General features: G+C 39.9%; 1 protein-coding gene across 1 annotated transcript in view; it reads left to right on the top strand.

Moving 5' to 3' along the window:
- The window catches only part of atrnl1b (attractin like 1b), a 947,890-nt gene that overhangs the window by 389,205 nt on the left and 535,752 nt on the right, over positions 1-22,933 (top strand). Inside the window, exon 22 of the mRNA XM_043712811.2 lies at positions 14,982-15,076. Within this exon, the coding sequence (XP_043568746.1) occupies positions 14,982-15,076 (95 nt within the window). The remainder of the gene's footprint in view (positions 1-14,981; positions 15,077-22,933) is intronic.

Genomic DNA, 22,933 nt, shown 5'->3' with positions numbered 1-22,933 from the left:
CAACATGTAGAGATGGCCTGCAAAATAGCTCTATTAAAGGTAGCTTCATCAATCAGTAACCCCCCCACCCAGCCGATTATCAAACTGGTGTTCTAGAAGGGAAAGTAAAAGATACGTTAGAGGAAGGATTTGTAAATTATTGTTAGTTAATTATTCTTTGTTATACTTGAAGAAATAAAATTATTAATTTTTACTTTAAGTACTTCTTGGCCTCTCGAACTTTTACAGATCACTGCACTGGATAAATCTTTTCTGTGTTGCTTTGGTTTAAATTAAGCAGGAGGGTTCATCCTGTATTGTAACAGTTTGGGGGCTCATCGGCTGGATTTGAACTGGTTGAGACAGATTTAAATAGTGAGTTTTGAGAAGATTTGTAGCTAAGGCTGAGGTTTTGGATGTAGGTTTGCTCGCTGAGTGTGAAGGTTCATTTCCAGACGTTTCGTCACCCTACTAGATAACATCTTCAGTGGGTCTCAGGCGAAGCACCGCTGAAAATTCCTGCTTTCTATTTATACATTTGGGTTTCTTTGGGTTGGTGATGTCATTTCCTGTGGTGATGTTATTTCCTGTGGTGAAGTCACTTCCTGTTCGTTTTCTCAGGGAGTGATGGATGGGGTATAACTCGATGTGTTTGTTGATAGAGTTCTGGTTAGAATGCCATGCTTCTAGGAATTCTCGTGTGTGTCTTTGTTTGGTTTGTCCTAGGATGGATGTGTTGTCCCAGTCAAAGTGGTGTCCTTCCTCATCTGTATGTAAGGATACTAGTGAGAGAGGGTCATGTCTTTTTGTTGGTAGTTGGTGTTCATGTATCCTGGTGGCCAGTTTTCTGCCTGTTTGTCCAATGTAGACATTGGGTGAGAACAAGTTTGACTTGGCTATGCTGGGATTCCTGGTAACTTATCCTGCCAGTGCTCAGTGTAATATTCTGTGGGGAGGGGGACAAAAAAGATAAAAGCTTGCCTATTCACAAAGCAAAAGTATTAAACATGGAAATTGTAGGAATTTAAGTAGAAAAACATGTCGACTATATACTTTTGAGATAGCACTGCTTCCTTTTTGTTTATGACTGCTTAGCATTCTACTTGAATCATTCTATTCAGCTCATCCATTTATATTCTATAAGCCTCTCAATCAGACAAATGTATTTCTTAAGTTATAGTGATGTCATGCTGCATTTTACTACTTTTATTGGGTTCTTAATCTTCAAAGATATTGATTGCAATTCCAGCAGCAGGCATAATCTATGGGTACTCAAAGCAGAACATACAGGCACAGATGTGATCATGACACAGCATTTCCAACATATGAATTTTTGTGGGCTTGCTCTAGTTGTTAAAAGCATTTGTTATCAGTTGGGCAGGGGTTAGGGCAAATATATAAGAACTAGTTTTCACTAGGGAAGGCTGGTCTATAGAAGAAATTGGTCTGGAATTATGCTGTGCAGAATAATGTGAATAAACCTGTGGTATATCGACTGGATCCTCCTGCCTCCTTTACCTGATGCATTTTTTATCAGCTTTACAAGATCTACCACTCAGCAGTAAAGTTTTAGCAAAGTTTTCTGCACCGCAACATACTTGCAAGCTTTTAGCAGGATTTTATGATCCTGGCTGCAGGAGAAATAGGATTCTCCAGTGTTAGTCTGGCACATCGAGAAGAAGTTGAGCAAACAATTGAGTTACCCCTTTTCTGACGTCTGCCATGTTCACCTAAGCTTTTGAAAGTCTCAAGTCTTTCGATAATTGAGTGAGTGACTAAGTTGGATTGGGGGTACTTAGGTTGGTTGTATAATTGAGTTGGATCAAGTTTGTAACTGACTCTCATTAGGGGTGCATTGTATGGTTGAATTGGAGAGATGGGGGGAATTGTTGGGTTAAGAAATGTGATTAGATGGGTTTTTTTTCTGGCAAACAGTCCAGTTAAGCTGTTTAATTGCATGTTACATCCAGAAATTATGCTGTGTAATATTTCCACTGTAAGTGTCCACAGAAGCCTTGTGCATCTAACCTAAGTCTCTGACCCTGAACTCAGAATCAACGCCAATCAGAAGGTCATCGGGAAGAACAAATCCATCAAATGTTTACACCTGGGAAATTAGAGTCCAGATTTCACTACTGTAGGTATCATATTCAGGCCAACTTATAGTATTTTATTCCTGAAATAAGAGACTATTGGAGAACTTTCTATGTTTCAAAAAATGATACATTTCTGCTCAAGAAAACTTTACAGTTATCATTCCAAATTAATTTTAAAGGTTGAAATTTAATTTCCAAATTTTTAATTGCCCTTTGTGCCCCTTCTGTTGCATTCTGCTTCTCTCCCCTTTGCTCTTCTACCTACCATTCTCAAGTTCCTGACTTCTCTTTTTCTCTGCTTTTGTACCCCCTTCTCCTGATTCCTTTATTCATGTATTCCTGTCCCTTTTTCTTTCACTATCTTTTGTCTTCCTTCACAATGTCCTTTTCTCTCCTTTTTTCCTTCCTGGGGTTTCTTCCTTTTCCCATTTTCTTGCCTCATCCTTCATGCTATTTCCTTTCCTCATCTTTGTTCTTTTCCCTTTTTGTTTGCCTCTGTACTGTACCGTATTTAAGCTTTTTGAAATACAAAAAAACAAGGAACAGGAGAAGGTCATCACTTGAAACTTGCTGTGTCATTCATGACTAATCATCCAACCAGCCAATGCAAGACCCCTCAGAAGTGTACAATCATACTGTTGGACAAAATACTAAGTGACAACAGCAAGTCAATGAGCTTTCTCATTAGTGGGCACTTCATTAATGTGCTGCCACAGATCTCTCTGTCCTTGCACAAGCAACTCCAGACTAAGTTGATGGATGCTTACGGGAGCAATTAACCTTGTGGCAACAGTCATCATTATGTTATGATCAGTAAGCTTTGTATGGAAGTGGGAAAGAAAAAAACATTCAAAGTTTGTGTGAAGATTTGTAGTTCGGGTGCTCGTTGTTGTGGTTCTGTTCGCCGAGTTTTTGTTGCAAACGTTTTGTCCCCTGGCTAGGGGACATCATCAGTGCTTGGGAGCCTCCTGCGAAGCGCTTCTTTGATGTTTCCTCCGGTGTTTATAGTGGTCTGTCCCTGCCGCTTCCGGTTGTCCGTTTCAGCTGTCCGCTGTAGTGGTTGGTATATTGGGTCCAGGTTGATGTGTTTGTTGATGGAGTTTGTGGATGAATGCCATGCCTCTAGGAATTCCCTGGCTGTTCTCTGTCTGGCTTGCCTATGATAGTAGTGTTGTCCCAGTCGAATTCATGTTGCTTGTTGTCTGCGTGTGTGGCTACTAAGGATAGCTGGTCGTGTCGTTTCGTGGCTAGTTGATGTTCATGTATGTGGATTGTTAGCAGGGACAGACCACTATAAACACCGGAGGAAAGAATCGAATCCTTCCACAATGTGTCAGATACAGACCGCCAGTCAACAACCCACAAGCCAGGGAAACAGCCAAGCAGAACGGATTCAGGATGATCCAGGTAATGATCACAGACGCGCACAACCGACTCCACAAGTACAAACAAGAAATTGCGCGCCAAAAGTCATTAATTTCAAAAACCACTAATCGTGAATGGACCCGGACCATAGAACAGGCTGTCACCATAGGACAGAACAGGACAACACACCGCAAAAAAATGGCACTAAAAGAAAAAATGGCCAAACTAACACACAACAAAGAGGACACTACAACACACACCTGGGTTAAAAACCTCTCCCACAGACAGCTCACAGACACGGAAAGAACAATACTGGCCAAGGGACTCAACTACAACCACAGGGACGCCAAGACAACAGACTTCCTAGCAGCACTAGAATGCACACTCAGGAACAATGGACTGACAGAAGAGACACAACAAACAGTGAGACAAACTTCATACCTATGATAATAAGGAAAAGACAAACACATAACCTCAACACCAAGGAGAGGGAAGCACTGAAATCACTAAGAAATGATAAGAACATAATCATACTACCAGCAGATAAAGGCAGAATGACAGTCATCCTAGATAAATCAGATTACATCCAAAAAGCACAACAACTACTTGCAGATATCAACACCTACCAAATGAAGGAATTTGACCCCACACCACAACTCATCAATAGGATAAATAACACACTAAGGAATCTACAAAAAACCGACAGATAACCAGAGCTGACCTACAAAGAATGAAACCGGAAAGCAACAACACCCCCAGATTCTATGGATTACCTAAAGTACACAAACCAGACATCCCACTCAGACCCATAGTATCACTACCAGGGACACCATCATACAAACTGGCCAAAGAACTACAACAGAAACTGAAACACCTGGTCAGCAGATCCAAACACTCTATACAATCAACACAGGAATTCTTGGACATCATAAGAAATATACACATAGACAAAGAAGAAACCATGATATCATTCGACGTGACGGCACTGTTCACTTCGATTGACAAAACCTTAGCCAGAGAAACAATAGCCAATCGACTGGACATACAGAACAGAAAACAGGACGCTGAACCTATCAACAAAGATGGCATACTTAAACTACTGGACTTGTGCCTCACAACACACTTCACATTCAACAACCAGATATACGAACAAATCAATGGAACACCCATGGGATCACCAATCTCGGGACTCATAGCAGAGGCAGTTATGCAAAGGTTAGAACAAACAGTCCTACCACAAATGCAACCCAAACTCTGGGTCAGATAAGTCGATGACACGTTTGTAATCATTAAAAACACGGAAATAGAAAAAACACACCGGATCATCAACGCCACACTCACAGGAATCCGATTCACGAGAGAAGAAGAAAAGGATAGCCAACTCCCATTCCTAGACATGATGGTACAGAGAACACCCAACGGAGAATTCACTACAAGGGTATACAGGAAAGCCACACACACACACAGACCAAGTCCTAAACTATGAAAGTAACCACCCCAACACACACAAATGAAGCTGCATCAGGACACTATTCAAAAGGGCCACAACACACTGCAGTACACCAGAACTGCAAAAAGAAGAAGAGGAACACCTATACAAGGTATTCGCCAAAAACGGATACCCGCGCAACTTCATCAACAGATGCCTAAGAGAAAGACTACGGAACGAGGACATACCACAACCAAAAGGACTAGCCACACTACCATACATCAGGAGCATCTCAGAACTGACAGCCAGACTACTGTGACCCCTAGGACTCATAACCGCACACAAACCAACAGCCACGCTCAGACAACAACTCACCAGAACGAAGGACCCGATACCCAGCATGAGCAAAACTAATGTACTGTACAAAATACCATGCAAGGATTGCACAAAACACTATATAGGATAAACAGGAAGACAGCTAACAATCCGCATACATGAACATCAACTAGCCTCGAAACGACACGACCAGCTATCTTTAGTAGCCACACACGCAGACAACAAGCAACATGAATTCGACTGGGACAACACTACTATCATAGGGCAAGCCAGACAGAGAACAGCCAGGGAATTCCTAGAGGCATGGCAATCATCCACAAACTCCATCAACAAACACATCGACCTGGACCCAATTTACCAACCACTACAGCGGACAGCTGAAACTGACAACCGGAAGCGGCAGGGACAGACCACTATAAACACAGGAGGAAACATCAAAGAAGCGCTTCGCAGGTGGCTCCCAAGCACTGATGATGTCGCTTAGCCAGGGGACGAAACGTTTGCAACAAAAACTTCCAGCTCGGTGAACAGAACCACAACAAGAAAAAAACATGCATGACAATAAGGCAAAGTGAATTTACAAATTTACAAATGCAGAAGCTGAAATCTCTAAAAAGCAATATGTTCTGATATACATCTACTCTGTGCAAGAAGAGAGTGTCAACTGGCTGTCAAAAGACCAGCGTCCAGACATACAGATGAAACCTCTTTGTAGCTATGCTAATTCTTGCTGACCTCATGAATGCAGTTATGGACAATCTCATACCTAACAGTACAATGAGCTGTAACTAGAGAAAACATCCATTTTTGGTAAATATATTAAACTAAGTTTATCAAAAAAAGCTCAGTACCCTGTTCAGTTTACTCCCCCTACAATTTGATCGTTTTGATCTATGTCTTTCTTGGAAACACTCAGTGTTTTGCCCCCTTCTTTAACAGGTTCACCATTCTCTTGATGACTTCTCGTTTTTCCTCCTCATCACCCATCCTCTTCCTCTACTGTCCTATTGTCATGACAAGGCCAGACCACTCAAAACATTCTTAAGCAGGCAGCCCAGACCATAAATTTGCAATTTGTTTCGGTAAATGGACAGTGAAAATTACCTGGAATAAGTTAGCTAGGTTGACTACCAGGTTTCAAAACAGACAAAAATTTATTCACAAAATTACACATTGAGACACAAAGAACAGAATAAAGAACCCTGCAGAACTCAGTCTATCCAGACTATACTTAATTATGCTGTTCCGAATATACACAACAGTCCCAATAAGCAAATCCCTTAGAAATCAGTAAAAATGGAACAAATGCTTACAGGTTGAAGTTAGAAGGCAGAAAGAGAGAGAGAGAGGGAGCCTGTTTTCACACAGGGTAAAAACAATGACTGCAGATGCTGGAAACCAGATTCTGGATTAGTGGTGCTGGAAGAGGACAGCAGTTCAGGCAGCATCCAAGGAGCTTCGAAATCAACGTTTCGGGCAAAAGCCCTTTATCAGGAAGGGCTTTTGCCCGAAACGTCGATTTCGAAGCTCCTTGAATGCTGCCTGAACTGTTTACACACAGCTGAACTCCTGACTAGTTCTGGACTGAACTGCTCGGCTAGCGAGCTGGCCGCTCCCCTTTTATTATACAAGTTACTTTGAAAACATGACCACGTTGGACTGAAGTCTCATTTGTTTACATATAAACAAAAGGTCTCTCAATGCCCTTTTTCATCTCTGTATCAAACTAGCCACCTCGGAGCCAGGAGAGTTTAATGACTCCTCTGAAATAAATCAAGGACACAGTATCCTTGAGAAAAGGAACAGCTTTTAGAAGAAAGGGACTGGCTTTGTGACATTGTGTACCCCTTTTAACTTAATCTTTGACATTGCTTCACCTCACTGTAATCTCCCTTTTCACTCTTCTTTCCTGTTATCTTCTCTCTATCACTCTCTGCCTTTTCCCCAAAGCTGCTTTTTACTTCCTTCCATTCCATCTCTTTGTCTCCAATCTTATTGTACTTGTTCCTTATTATTCCCTTACACCGTTTTTTAACTTCTTTTTGTCCTTTTGTTTCCCTTTTGTGCCCTGTTTTTGATAGTATCTTTGCAAGTATTTTGAAAATATTTTTTGAGATGATCAAATGAGTATTTAGAGTTATTAAACTTGGGTTTTAATTTCACAAAACATTCGAACACGATTCATGTAAAAGCCCAAAAGATTCCAAAAAAGTCATATTAGACTCTTAGTTAGCTCTGTTTTCTCTCTTCTTAAATGAGTTTCTCAAGCATTTTCAATTTTATTATACAAATCATTTCTTCGTAAGTTTTAGTTGGAGTTTAAGTTGTTAAATGTACAATAAGTGGAAACATCTGATTTGATGAAGCAAATAGCCTTAGGGCAATTACAGTTAAAAATATTTATTTGAAGAGGTCAGTCTTAGAACAGAGGATTTGACCAATGGATGTCCAGTTTTGGATCTCTTGCTAGAGCCAGTGTGTTTATTGTTACTTCCGTAAATGAAGTTGAAGACAACTGTTTATACATGGGGCTTTCTTTGTGGCTCAACGAAACGAGACAGGGTAATTCACACTGATTGTGGAATCAAAGATTTATATCGAAAGTAAAATAAATTGTTTTTCTGGATATTTGCTGAGAAAGCAGATGGCTGCAATTTTACTTTGGCTTATACTGCATCACACAGGATTAAGAAGGAAAGATAAATAAAGAAGGAGATTGTACTGAGAGGTTTTAAGATAAATGGAAAAGTAAGGAAAAGAATTAAGTTAATAACGTTTTTGAAAGTTGTTTACTACTTTTTATGCAATTATCCAGTTGTGTTTGGGCCTTTGAGATTTTTTGGCACTGTAGGAACACTATGTATTTTTTATAAGGGTCCTGGCTTGATGACGTTGCACAGATTTCTGTAGCAGAAAGTGAGGACTGCAGATGGTGGAGATCAGAGTGGAGAGTAGAGTCCTGATGAAGGGCTTATGTCTGAAACGTCAATTGGCTTGCTCCTCAGATGATGCCTGACTCACTATGCTTTTCCAGCACCACACTCTTGACACAGATTTCTGTAACATACTCAATTCCTTAAAACAATACAAATAAGGCAATTGTTTTAAATTCTTGGGATTTCTGATAAGTTTTTTCTCTCTGTGAGTCAGTTGGCCACGTGGAGCAAATCATCCAGCAATCTGTGGCAATTCACATCCTAAGGTATATATCCTCTGGCCACAATTTACTGGGCCATTTGCACATTGTACGTATTTAGTTCTGTACCAATAATTGCTGCCAAGATAGACATCTTACTCAATAGTTTAAAGAAGTAGAAAATAAATCTCTGATGTCCTATTATATGAAATGTTTGATTTAAAAGTATAAATTAATGTTCATCAGGAAGTATCTATCTCATCTCTTAAAATTAATAACACAATGCCCTGATGGGTAGTAAGAAATTTAATAGCTTGAAGAATAGCACGATGGTTATTATAAAATGGCTCAGTAAAATCCTTCATTATAAACTACTGTCTCTCTTATTACTTAACCCTCAGGCCCATAAAGAGCTAAAACTGTGGTGTCAGTCAATATCTTTCATCTCTAGAGGTTGAAGATCAAGTGCATTGCAAAGGAAGCATAAAGATCTTTATGGGGGATGGCTATTAAGAAGAGGCCTAATTCCTGTTGAACAAATCCATAGTACAAAGTGAAGTACAGGGAGATTCAGTGTCTAGCTTGACACATTTCCCTTGATATTACTATTATTATCCGCTAATTTAAGAAGAAACTACACCTTTACAAAACATTGTCAGTAAATGCCAATCTGTGTTATGATTCTCAACACAGTTACTGAGTGAGAGTTATTCATGGGATCACGAGCAGAATTAGCTTGGCGATGTGTAATAAATGCTGGCCTTGCCAGTGTTACTTACATCCCATGAAAGAAGTTTTTTTAAAAAAAAAGTAGAGGATTTCCTTTGCCTGACAATGTTTAAAGAGTAGGATTAAGTTGACAATGAAAGTGAGTGTGCATTTTGTGTAAGTGTGGGCTTCAAAACTTTGTACTATTCTTAAAAGAAAGAAGCTTGTGTTTTTATATTACTTTTCATGGCTTCAAGGTAGCGTGAATGGTTTTAAAGACAGTAAAGTGCTCTAGAAATATAGGAAAATTACAAAAACTTTTTGTACAGCCGGGGAAATACGACGATGGTCAGAAAGTTTGTTTACCATTGTTGGTTGATGAGTAAATATTGACCAAGGCACTGGGAGAATACCTATACTCTTTGAAACTGTGCCATTGGATTTTCAAAATCCACCTGAGAAGCTAGACAAGGTTTTTGTTTAATCTTATCAACATCACATTGCCTTTAAAAATGTAGCATTGAATACGTATTACATTGAAATGTCAGCTTAGATTTTGTGTTCAGATCTCTGACAAGAGTTCACATCATTTAGGGGCAAAAGCACTGCTATGAGACCATAATACATAGAAGCAGAAGTAAGCATTCAGCCCACTGAGTCACTCACTGTTTAAATTTTCAGCTCCACTTTCCTCCTTTACCCCATAACTCATGATTCCCTTACTGATTACAAATCTGTCTATCTGAATATACTTAAGGACTGAGCCTCGACAGCCCTCTGCAAAAAATTCACAATGTTCTGATGGAGATGAGGAGGAATTTCATCTGTTTTACATGTGTAACCCCCCTAATTTTGAGGCCACAACAGCAAGATTTTTGAAAATTAGTGCAAACATCGCCAAAATTGCAGTCTTGTCTCTCAATGCTCTAATGCAACCTGTTACAGACTGATTTTAGTGATTGCCAGTTCTGGGACAATGAGAAGTGCTCCTACATTGCAGTTAGAAACTTATTTTTAAAATGTTGCACCCTGTTAAAATATTTTTAAACAATGATGTGATTAATTACATTTGTTGAACAACAGACGTGGCCCTGAAAACAATATATTGTAGAATACAGTTAAATTAATTATATAGAAATAATTTCAAATGTCTTTTCAACATATTTTATCTGCTAATCTTGCCATATATATGTCCCAATTTTTACTTTGGTGTTTGTATAAAACAAGTAATTGTAAGTTTTCTTTGTTCCTGTTTTGGGGCGGATGTCTGTGAAATTTGTTTCTTGTAATTTGCTCGTTACTGTACGCTTGCTAAGTTGAATTGACTTTCAACTTAAGTCGTAGAGGCATGTACAGCACAGAAAAAGACCTGTCGGTCCAATTCGTCTATGCTGACCAGATATCCTATATAAATCTAGTTCCATTTGTTAGTATTTGGGCCATATCAGTCTAAACCTTTCCTATTCATATACCCATCCAAATACCTTTTAAATGTTGTAATCGTACTAACCTCCACCACGACTTCTGGCAGGACACTACTTCTGGCAGCTCATTCCATACACTCACCACTTTTTGTGTGGAAAAGTTGTCCCTTGGGTCCCTTTTAAATCTTTCCCTCTCTCCTTAAACTTATACCCTTTAATTATGGACTCCCCCACCCCAGGGACAAAGACCCTGTCTATTTATCCTATACATGGCCCCCATGATTTATAGACCTATATAAGGTCACCCCCAGCCTCTGCTCCAGAGAAAATGGACCCAGCCTATTCAGTCTCTCCCTATAGCTTAAACCCTCCAATCCTGGCAACACCCTTGTGAGCTAGGGAAGGTAGATAAAGAGATTTTTTTAAATATTGAATTGAACTGTTTTAAATTAATTGATGCTATACGTATTATAGTAAAAGAAAACAGTTCAATGTTTAAAGTTGCAGCACATGTCAGTGTGGTTGCCTTTTTTTTATTGGTTGTTCATTTTGGAGTAATGTTCATAGAAGTTACTTCAAACCACAAATACTAAATTAAGCAATTTATCCTGCAAATGTCATAGCAGTCATTGGATCTTGGAATTCATTAGCGCATTCTTTAACATTGGAAATCATTGTAGGCAAATTAACCTGACAAACCAAAGGTGTCTTGAGTATTTGTGGATAATCTATACATTTATATTATTATTCTCTGCTTTGAAATAAGTATTATTACTTTTTGAAAGCTAAATAAATCTTAAGTTTAATTCCTTTTTGTATGTGTCTGTATATATGCATATTGGTCTGTGTGTCATCTATATATGTAAAAACACAAATATATGCAATGAAAAGTCGGCTTAATTATTGCAAGAAAGGTGAAAGTCACTTTCAAAAGTCCACCTCTTTCAGTTAAAAAACAATGTCATTGTCTAATTTTATGCTTTGAGTAGGTTCATTAAATTGGATGGCTTTTTGCCATCATTGCCATTCCTTTTCCTTTCCCTCTTATCTATTTCCCTTCCTTTTTTACTGACAGTCATTTCCTATTTGCACTGCCATCCGCCTCTATTCATTGAACATTTTTCCTGCGTCTTTGCTATTTGACTCTATTTATCATCCCATTCAAATTTGATGCTTTTTGCACAGGTTTCTCCAAACCAAATCCAGGAATTAATACATTGGGCAAGTGCGAGTTCTCTCTCCATTATGTGCTCAGTGCTAACAGCTAGAATTGTTCCCATTGTTGTTTATAAACAGTATGCAAATCCCAGCCATTTGTGCTCGAAGTTTGTTAAAATGGTGATTGAGTCTGGAAACTACAAGCAGAAGAACTGGGAGGCAGGAATGGTGGTAATGTTGATTGCTACTCCTCGGTTAATAAAGATCACATTTTGCATTCTTAGATGCACGTGAGAGTGATGATGGGTAATCATTTAGTGTTTTCCTTTTAAGACCATAAGACATAAGAGTGGAAGTAAGGCCATTCGACCCATTGAGTCCAATCCGCCATTTAATCATGGCTGATGGGCATTTCAACTCCACTTACCCGCACTCTCCCCGTAGCCCTTAATTCCTTGCAGGATCAAGAATTTGTCAATCTCTGCCTTGAAGACATTTAATGTCTCAGCCTCCACTGCGCTCCATGGCAATGAATTCCACAGGCCCACTACTGTCTGGCTGAAGAAATGTCTCCTCATTTCCATTCTAAATTGACCCCCTCTAATTCTAAGGCTGTGCCCACAGGTCCTAGTCTCTCCACAACTTCCCAGCGTCCACCCTTTCGAAGCCATGCATTATCTTGTAAGTTTCTATTAGATCTGCCCTCAACCTTCTAAACTGTAATGAAAACAATCCCAGGATCCTCAGCCATTCATCGTATGTTAAGCCTACCATTTCAGGGGTCATCCAAGTGAATCTCCTCTGGACACACTCCAGTGCCAGTATGTCCTTCCTGAGGTTTGGGGCCCAAAATTGGACACAGCGTTCTAAATGGGGCCTAACACGAGCTTTATAAAGTCCCAGAAGCACATAGCTGCTTTTACATTCCAACCTTTTGAGATAAATGACAACATTTCATTCGCTGTCGTAATCACGGACTCCACCTTGGAAATTAACCTTCAGAGAATCCTGGATGAGCACTCCTGGATCCCTTTGTACTTTGGTTTTATAAATTTTCTCACCATTTATAACAAAGTCCATGCCTGTGACTGAGATCACTGTTTCTGCGTGGCATTTTCTGAGGTGCTGTCAGAAAGATATCGTAATGGCTTTTGCCCACAACAAGTGTAGTGCTGATGCATAACAGGTTCCCACCTCAGGCAACTGTCTGTGTGGAGTTTGTACATTCTCCCCGTGTCTGCGTGGGTTTCCTCCGGGTGCTCCGGTTTCCTCCGACAGTCCAAAATGTGCAGGTTAGGTGAATTGGCCATGCTAAAATTGCAAGTAGTGTTAGGTGAAGGGGTACATGTAGGGGAATGGCTCTGGGTGGGTTGCGCTTCGGCGGGTCGGTGTGGACTTGTTGGGCCGAAGGGCCTGTTTCCACACTGTAAGTAATCTAATCTAATCTAATCTAATCAAAGATGAACTTTGAAAGTCCACTTGCTGGCTGTGTTAGGCAGGGGGTTGAGCCCAGTCTGACTATAATTGTTTTCACAGGTATTGCATTGATCCTGATTTTTGAATTCAAGCTTCATTCACAATGTAACTCCAACATTGATCTTGCTACATACCACACTATTGTGAATGCACTCTTGAAATTAGTGTTGTTTCTATGATACTTATAAGTACCATTTTACAGAACATAGTTGAAGAGTAATGATCTTTATAGCTGAGTACCCTTTTCTGTAGTTACATTTTGTAAAGTTTCCTGTACAGTAGATTTTTACATGTATGAATTGTATTAAATACAAAATATTTATTTTAGATTAAAATGTGTGTGTAATTTTTAGATCTACAGTAAACATTTCATTCTATTGACCTTATAAACATGTACTGTAACAAGTATCTGAAATAACATTTTATTTTATTGTAATGAATGAGTTGCCTTATACTCATTTGAGTGCCTATACTCACTGGAGTATCAAACAATGATAGGTGATCTGACTAAAATGCATAAGATTCTGAGAGGGCTTAATGGGTTAGCCATTGAGAAAATGCTTTCCATTGTGGGAAATCTGGAACTAGATCATAATTTACCATTTAAAGGTGAAATTATGAAAATTCTTAACTTACAATGATTTTGGATCAACAAGAGAATTGAGTTATGGGGAGTAGGCAGGAAGTTGGAGTTAACATCACAGTCAGACCAGTGAAGCAGGCTTAAGAGATATTCCTGTTCCTACTTATGTTCCTAATACAACCTATATTAATCTAATTTGAATATATAGTCAATTAAAAAAAAACTTATTATTAGAAAACGGCAGAAAGCCTCAAATGCTCTCCAAGTCAAGCAGCATTTAAGGTCAGATAGAGAAACAATTTATTTCAGAATTTGAGCATGGACTGTATTTTGCTTTTGTTTTTAACAAGTTGGATCGTGAATACGTTACTGTCCAGAGAAATTTTATTAATGTACTGTTGTGCATGGAACACTCAATGAAGGCTTGAATGTTTAACTAACATTCAATCCTTCATTTATGAATTATAAGACCAGAGATAAAGGAGCAGTTAAGTCATTCAGGCCATCAAGTCTGCTCCACCATTTGATCATGGCTGATATGTTTCTTAACCTCATTCCCTAACCTTCTCATCTTTAATTCTTGATCCTTTTATTAATCATGAATCCATCCATCTCGGTCTTAAATACACTCAATGATGTGTCCTCCACAGCCTTCTGCAGCAATGAGTCCCACAGATTAACCATCAATTGGCTGAAGAACTTCTCTCTTTTCAGTTCTAAAAGGCTGCTCCTTCACTCTGAGGATGTGCCCTTGCGTCCTAGTCTTTCCACCCAGTGGAAAGAATATCTCCACAACCATTTCGTCAACACAAATGAGAGTCAGCATATCGTTAGCAGGAACAATAGATTTCTATGTTTAGAATGTGTTTACCATACAATTTCTGTTAGTATCTACATGGAAATATGAAAGTTAACCAGCTGACCAAGTGGGCCTTCAATCACTTAATTTTGTTTTCCTTGGCCAAGTAATATAGCCATGTTTATGGCAAATGATCCTGTTGTCATATCATCAATAAGTGATAACAGTTCATATTAAGACCAGAATTGAGCAGTATGTGAACTATTGTAGTATGATAAATGAACGATGTGGAAAGTTAAAAGTTTCCTTTGCATGCAACATAAATGTCTTACTATTGATTCGGTTATTGTACTCTGGAATGCGATTCGCAAATAGGACTGCTTGCCATTTCCTGTAAATGGAGAGAAAATATTTTATGTTCTGCAGACATGAAAAGGAAATTACACTTTTCAGAAATTTAACTTTATGCTATACTTTTGATCTTGTCCACAGACAGTCTTTTGATTGATTATCAGTTTACCTTCAGCCTCACGCAGGATGATGACCGCTATTATACAGCTATCAACTTTATGGCTACCCCAGAACAGGTTAGTTGTGTTTCCACTGATCGTGTTCATTTTCTTTCATGCAACATTGATTTTTTTTCAGTTTCTTTTCATTTCACTTTGTGGACTTCAATTTACATTGCATTGTACTGACTAATGGTAAATATATCATGAAACTTAAATAATTTTGTCCTAAGAATAGTAAGTATCCACATTACAGAACATTTACACTGCTTCTCTATATTTAAAATGTACCTGATTAGCCAATAAAATTAATGACTATGTATGCCTTAGTACTGTTGGTCTTTCCACAGTGATGGTGGCAGCTTGCATTCTATAAGACTTTTTTTTGGGATTTGCAGTGAGCATATCGGTCTTGATTATCATTGGTCTTTGATTGTGAAACTACATTCTGGAAAACCAGCATAGCAATCTCTACCAGATAAATTTTCGCAATTTATAATAAGATGGGATTTTTTTCCCCTCCCTGGAAGTGATCGAAAAAGTGAGAGGAAAAGACTGGATATTTTTCTGGTACCAAACCACCTGTTTATATCTGGAAAACAAATTATCAGAGAGATAAGTGCTGAGGTAGTGGCTAAGTTCTGGAGACCTTCCCGACCTTCTATTAATTAATACTGTTAAGTCATCAATTGATGTCTACTTATGAGTCTTCAGTCTGTCATTGGTCTGATTAACTTTGTTCCTGGCAGATGAGAAATGTGGCAGCTTTTCCAGCTGTAAAAATGGGGTGACCAGCCTGCTGGACTTTGTGCTGGGATAGAGGATGGTGGCAGTGGCAGTAGGCTGGGTGTGGGGGGAGGGGGCATATCTTGAAATGTCCAATTTTTGGGAGTATTTGAAGGCATGGACGGGGCAGCTGATGGCAACTAAAATCCACTCTCCTGTCCTGGCCTCCGGTCCTCTTTGACCTTCCTCTTGGCCTCCCCCTGAAATCTGCACACAGAGAATTTACCTTTATGCCTGTCCCAGTCTTTTGCATTTCTGTGTAACCAGAAATCTGGGACTTACGTGGTCACTACTACTCTGTTATTCAGTGGCTGCTGGCATCCAGGTGGCCAAAAGCTTCAGATTGGCAGAACATCAATGCCCTGGGACTTGATTAGCTGAGAAGTCCATTGGATCACCATTCAGTTAATAATTAGCATTTTGTCTGGCAGGCTTCTTTGCAGCTGGAGGCAGAGAGTGTTTTGCTCTTAAAGATCTCATCCCAACTTGCAATCAAAAATGCTAGTCTTAATTAAAAAAAACTGCTTATACAATTTCTATGGTTTCATTGATTTATGGAAAACTAAATCCTAGCTTCCATATAAACTTTGTGGATAATGCAAGAGCAGATAATTGACATTCCATTATGTTGAACAATTTTCATTTGTTTTCCAGTGCAGTCAATGTTTTATTTATTCTGTATTATATGAGTGCTTCATCCCAGCTGGTTAATATGCTGCAAAGCTGGCAGTGCCTTTGTTATAATATTGACTTAAATGTCATCAGCAACTTTTCAAAATTTCAAAAGTCTTAAACTTGAAATAGATGGAAAATATATATTTTTAAAAGAGGATCACTTCTTTCTAGCAGTTTCCACCACTGGAAGATGGTTTCTGTTTTCACCTGAATTAAATGCACACGTTTTATAGGGAAGGGGCAGCATGTTTGGGAGCATGCAAGATTTTATCTTTTCTAAAAATGATCTTTGGTCTCATCTGGACATATTCAAAGGCAAGTAGCTAGTCCTCATGCAACTTTAAGGAGTTACCTTATTTGAATATTTATCAATTTCCTTTAAATCAAAGTTCTATTTCGAACCACTGAGATGAATCCACGTAGGGATGTGCTTCTTCATGAAAAGGAGCAGACTGGGAAACCTTTTATCAGTGAAACTGAAAAGATGCAGCCATGGTAAGATGAAATGGGGGACAGTTTCAGTAAGAGTGCCATGGAGTACATAAATAATGAGAGGCTCCATTGCATGATAGCTGCTGCCCGTTTTCTCATTAATAGACAATATTGAAATGAAGCTGCTTTTTTGTCTTGGCAACATTTTATACATCACTAAATCATTGCAGCCAAATTGAGAATGCCAACACATAAGCCAGAGTTCCTCTCTTAATGTGAAGCTGCTTTTAGAATAGTATGTGCTGCCTTTTAGTATTTTGTCTTCAAAAGGACATGATTGTATTTGACAGGATTTTTAGGATACTCAAGCTTTTGACTCTTGAAGTTATAAACGAATGTTGAAAAAAAATTGCATTCCTTAATTGAAAATGAAAGCGGGCAATGATGGTTGTGCTCTTCATAATGCAGTAAAAAGTAGAGACAACCCAGCATTTCTTGGTAGGTGTCAATTTACAGAACTGAAAGATGCAGGCAGCTTTGAAAAGCTGCAGTTGAGATTAGGGAAGAATATTTTGGGTAGATTTATATCAAAATCAGTTAATGCTGCATTGATGAAGTTGAAGATTAAAAGAAACTGATGAATATGTGCCTTGGAACAAAATTTAAAATGTTAACAAAGGGGTTGAGGGTCTAAAATATTTTCAGCAACACTGGCATTCTACCCCTGGGGGACTAGATAAGTAGCATTTGCAGAATTTAACTATTTTGACTTAATGACTGGAGATTGCAAGATTAAATTTGTATTACTGAGTTTCAGTGAGAATATCTTGGAAATCTTTCAGAATTTTATTCTTCATTCAATTTTAGGTGATTCCATTGCAATGTGTAGTATGTCTGTTTTCTTCTTTTCCTCAAATTAACGATGTTTGTTAGAGTTTATTTTGCAGGGAACCAAAAATAGCTGTCAGAGGAAGAAATGAAATTCAAAAACCATATAGATCTCCCACGACAATTGCCAGGGCCCTCACCCGTGTCCAATTAATTTCCTGCACTTCTGTATTCTGCCTTTTACCTCCCTCCCAAATTAGCAAAAGGATCTTCTTGTCCTCACATTCCACCCCAGCAACTGCTGTATTGAAAAGATGATCCTCCAGCATGTTCAATATGTCCAGTAGGATGGGATAGCTGAATATATGTTCCCCATGCCTCCTTTATCTGCATTGTGCAGGGACTGTTCCCTCTGTTACACCTAGTTAATCCTCCATTATTCCATTACTCCAAACATCTCTGCTCCCCCCACACCATCCCATTTAGCTTTTCCCTCATCACAGTCCAAAGCTCCAAATGTAGTAACTTTTGTGTACTTTGTTCAATCCAGTTTACTTTATTTGTTGCTTATAATACAGTCTTCTCCACTTTGGCATGACCCTTGAAATGCAGACTGGATTACCACTTGGTAGAAGGCTTGAATAAGAATGACCCCTAACTTCTAGTCATTTCAAAATGTTCTGTCCAAGACCTGCTGCAGTATTCCAGCAAACTCCAAAGCACGTTGTGGCTGTACAGGACATTGCTCAGGCTACTTTTAAAATAATGTATACAGTTCTGGTCTCCTTACTACAGGAAGAATGTTGTGAAACTTGAAAAGATTCAGAAAAAATTTACAAGAATGTTGCCAGTGTTGGAGGGTTTAAGCTATTGGGAGAGGCTGAATAGGCTGGGGCTATTTTCCCTGGAGCATTGGAGGGTGCAGGGTGACCTTATAGAGATATATAAAATCATGAGGAACATGGATAGGCTAAATAGACATGGTCTTTGTCCCAGGGTGGGGGGCTCCAAAACTAGAGGGCATAAGTTCAAGATGAGAGGGGAAAGATTGAAAAGGAATCTAAGGGGCAATTTTTTCACGCAGAAGGTGGTATGTGTATGGAATGAGCTGCCAGAGGAAGCGGTGGAGGCTAATACAATTGCAACATTTGAAAGGCATCTGGATGGTTATATGAATTAGAAGAGTTTAGAGGGAATTGGAACAAATGCTTGCAATTGGGAGTAGATTTATCTAGGATAGATACAGTCACAACTTTCCTCCCTTCCTAAAACTGCCATCCATCACATCCCTTGCTCTTGTAAATTCCTCAACGCCTACAACTGTCTCTCCAACTGATCCATTCGATCTGATAGGATTCACAAACAACGGTATTTATTGAAGATCTAATGCTCAGTAACACGAAAACACTCCTTAAATTCCCACATCTGACAAGAAGAGCATATCACTCTACTAAAGGCCATTTTTGCTGCTTTCAAACTACAGACCCAGAAAATAGCAGTGTCTTATTCCTCTACAAAGTTGCTCCAGGCTAACTTAACTTTGTGGGCGGCACGGTGGCACAGTGGTTAGCACTGCTGCCTCACAGCGCCAGAGACCCGGGTTCAATTCCCGTCTCAGGCGACTGTGTGGAGTTTGCACATTCTCCCCGTGTCTGCGTGGGTTTCCTCCGGGTGCTCCGGTTTCCTCCCACACTCCAAAAATGTGCAGATTAGGTGAATTGGCCACGCTAAATTGCCTGTAGTGTTAGGTGCAGGGATAACTGTAGGGGAATGGGTCTGGGTCGGTGCGCTTCGGCGGGTCGGTGTGGACTTGTTGGGCCGAAAGGCCTGTATCCACACTGTAAAGTAATCTAATCTAATCTTAATGATTATGGCTGATATTTTTAAGATTAATAAAGAGACATATCTCAATAAAACATATAATCAAGAAGGAACCCACTCTACTCACTACTGCAGACTTATTGTAAGGGCACACTTAAAAATATTCACTTATCTATTTCTGTGCTGTGCCCTCTCCCAACAGTCACACAGATGGGTTCACTCCAGGAAAGGTAAGAGAGATAGGCAGGTAGCGCAGGAGTCTTCTGTGGCTATCCCCATTTCAAACAAGTATGCTGTTTTGGCAAATGTAGGGGTGATGGATTCTCAGGGGAAGTGTAGCAAGAATAGCCAAGTTTCTGGTATTGAGACTGGTTCTAATGCAATGAGGGGTACATTAGGTTCCAAGAGATCAATTGTGTTTGGGGACTCCCTAATCTGAGGCACAGATAGATATTTCTGTGGCCAGCAGCGAAACATCAGAATGGTGTGTTGCCTCCCTGGTGCCAAGATCAAGGATGTCTCAGCGAGGGTGCAGAATGTTCTCAAGGGGAGAACCTTCTCCCCTTGCTGAGATATTTGTATCATCGATAGTTACAGGTGAGGTGCTAACGTGGTGCCACTGTTTAAGAAGTGTGGTAAGGACAAGCCAGGGAACTATAGACCAGTGAACCTGATGTTGATGGTGGGCACATTGTTGGAAGGAATCCTGAGGGACAGGATGTACGTGTATTTGGAAAGGCAAGGACTGATTAAGGATGGTCAACATGGCTTTGAACGTGGGAAATCATGTTTCACAAACTTGGAGTCATAGAGTCAGAGAGATGTACAGCATGGAAACAGACCCTTCGGTCCAACCCGTCCATGCCGAACAAATAGCCCAACCCAATCTCGACCCATCCGCCAGCACCTGGCCCATATCCCTCCAAATCCTTCCTGTTCATATACGCATCCAAATGCCTCTAAAATGTTGCAATTGTACCAGCCTCCACCACTTCCTCTGGCAGCTCATTTCATACATGTACCACCCTCTGTGTGAAAAGGTTGCCCTGTAGGTCTCTTTTATATCTTTCCCCTCTCACCCTAAACCTATGCCCTCTAGTTCTGGACTCCCCAACCCCAGGGAAAAGACTTTGCCTATTTACCCTATCCATGCCCCTCATAGTTTTGCAAACTTCTATAAGGTCATCCCTCAGCCTCCGACGCTCCAGGGAAAACAGCCCCAGCCTATTCAGCCTCTCCCTATAGCTCAAATGCTCCATCCTTGTAAATCTTTTCTGAACTCTTTCAAGTTTCACAACATCTTTCCGAATTGCACGCAATATTCCAACAGTGGCCTAACCAGTGTCCTGTACAGCCGCAACATGACCTCCCAACCCCTGTACTCATTACTCTGACCAATAAAGGAAAGCATACCAAACGTCGTCTTCACTATCCTATCTACCTGCGACTCCACTTTCAAGGTGCTATGAACCTGCACTCCAAGTTCTCTTTGTTCAGCAACACTCCCTAGGACCTTACCATTAAGTGTATACGTCCTGCTAAGATTTGCTTTTCCAAAGTGCAGCACCTCGCATTTATCTGAATTAAACTGCATCTGCCACTTCTCAGCCCATTGGCCCAATTTTGGTGTCATCTGCAAACTTACTAACTGTACCTCTTATGCTCACATCCAAATCATTTATGTAAATGACATAAAGTAGAGGACCCAGCACTGATCCTTGTGGCACTCCACTGGTCACAGGCCTCCAGTCTGAAAACAACCCTCCACCACCACCCTCTGTCTTCTACCTTTGAGCCAGTTCTGTATCCAAATGGCTAGTTCTCCCTGTATTCCATGAATCTAACCTTGCTAATCAGACTCCCATGTCGAACGCCTTACTGAAGTCCATATAGATCACATCTACCGCTCTGCCCTCATCAATCCTCTTTCTTACTTCCTCAAAAAACTCAAGCAAGTTTGTGAGACATGATTTCCCACGCACAAAGTCATGTTGACTATCCCTAATCAGTCCTTGCCTTTCCAAATATGTGTATAACCTGTCCCTCAGGATTCCCTCCAACAACTTGCCCACCACCGACTATAGTTCCCTGGCTTGTTCGTACCAACCTTCTTAAACAGTGGCACCATGTTAGCCAACCTCCAGTCTTCTGGCACCTCACGTGTGACTATCGATGATACAAATATCTCAGCAAGAGGCCCAGCAATCACTTCTCTAGCTTCCCACAGAGTTCTAGGATACATCTGATCAGGTACTCGGGATTTATCAACCTTTATGTGTTTCAAGACATCCAGTACTTCCTCCTCTGTAATCTGGGCATTTTGTAAGATGTCACCATCTATTTCCCTACAGTCTATATCTTCCATATCCTTTTCCACATTAAATACTGATGCAAAATACTCATTTAGCATCTCCCCCATTTTCTGAGGCTCCATACAAAGGCCGCATTGCTGATTTTTGAGGGACCCTATTGTCTCCCTAGTTACCCTTTTGTCCTTTATGTATTTGTAAAAACCCTTTGGATTCTCCTTAATTCTATTTGCCAAGCTATCTCATGTCCCCTTTTTGCCCTCCTCATTTCCCTCTTAAGTATACTCCTACTTCCTTTATACTATTCTAAGGATTCACTCGATCTATCCTGTCTATACCTTACATATACTTCCTCCTTTTTCTTAACCAAACCCTCAATTTCTTTAGACATGCAGCATTCACTCTACCAACCAGCCTTTCCTTTCACCCTAACAGGAATATACTTTCTCTAGATTCTCATTATCTAATTTCTGAAGGCTTCCCATTTTCCAACCGTCCCTTTACCTGCGAACATCTGCCTCCAATCAACTTTCAAAAGTTTTTGCCTAATACCATCAATATTGGCCTTTCTCCAATTTAGAACTTCAACTTTTAGATCTGGTCTGTTCTTTTCCATTCCGATTTTAAAACGAATAGAATTATGGTCGCTGGCCCCAAAGTGCTCCCCCACTGACACCTCAGTCACCTGCCCTGCCTTATTTCCCAAGAGTAGGTCAAGTTTTGCACCTTCTCTAGTAGGTACATCCACATACTGAATCAGAAAATTGTCTTGTACATACTTAAGAAATTCCTCTCCACCAAACCTTAAACACTATGGCAGTCCCAATCGACGTTTGGAAAGTTAAAATCCCCTACCATAACTTAATGGTAAGGTCCTAGGGAGTGTTGCTGTACAAAGAGACTTTGGAGTGCAGATTCATAATTCCTATGAAGGTAGAAGTGCAGGTAGATAAGATAGTGAAGAAGGCATTTGGTATGCTACCCTTTATTAGTCAGAGTATAGGAGTTGGGAGGTCATGTTGTGGCTGTACAGCACATTCGTTTTGGCCACTTCTAGAATATAGCATGCAATTCTGGTCTCCTT

Source organism: Chiloscyllium plagiosum, unplaced genomic scaffold (assembly GCF_037043375.1).
Source record: "Chiloscyllium plagiosum isolate Xiang-an unplaced genomic scaffold, Cpla_swu_hap1 HiC_scaffold_22, whole genome shotgun sequence".
NCBI lineage: Eukaryota > Metazoa > Chordata > Chondrichthyes > Orectolobiformes > Hemiscylliidae > Chiloscyllium > Chiloscyllium plagiosum.
The sequence above is the reverse complement of the archived record's forward strand: the minus strand, read 5'-3'. Positions and strand labels throughout refer to the sequence as shown.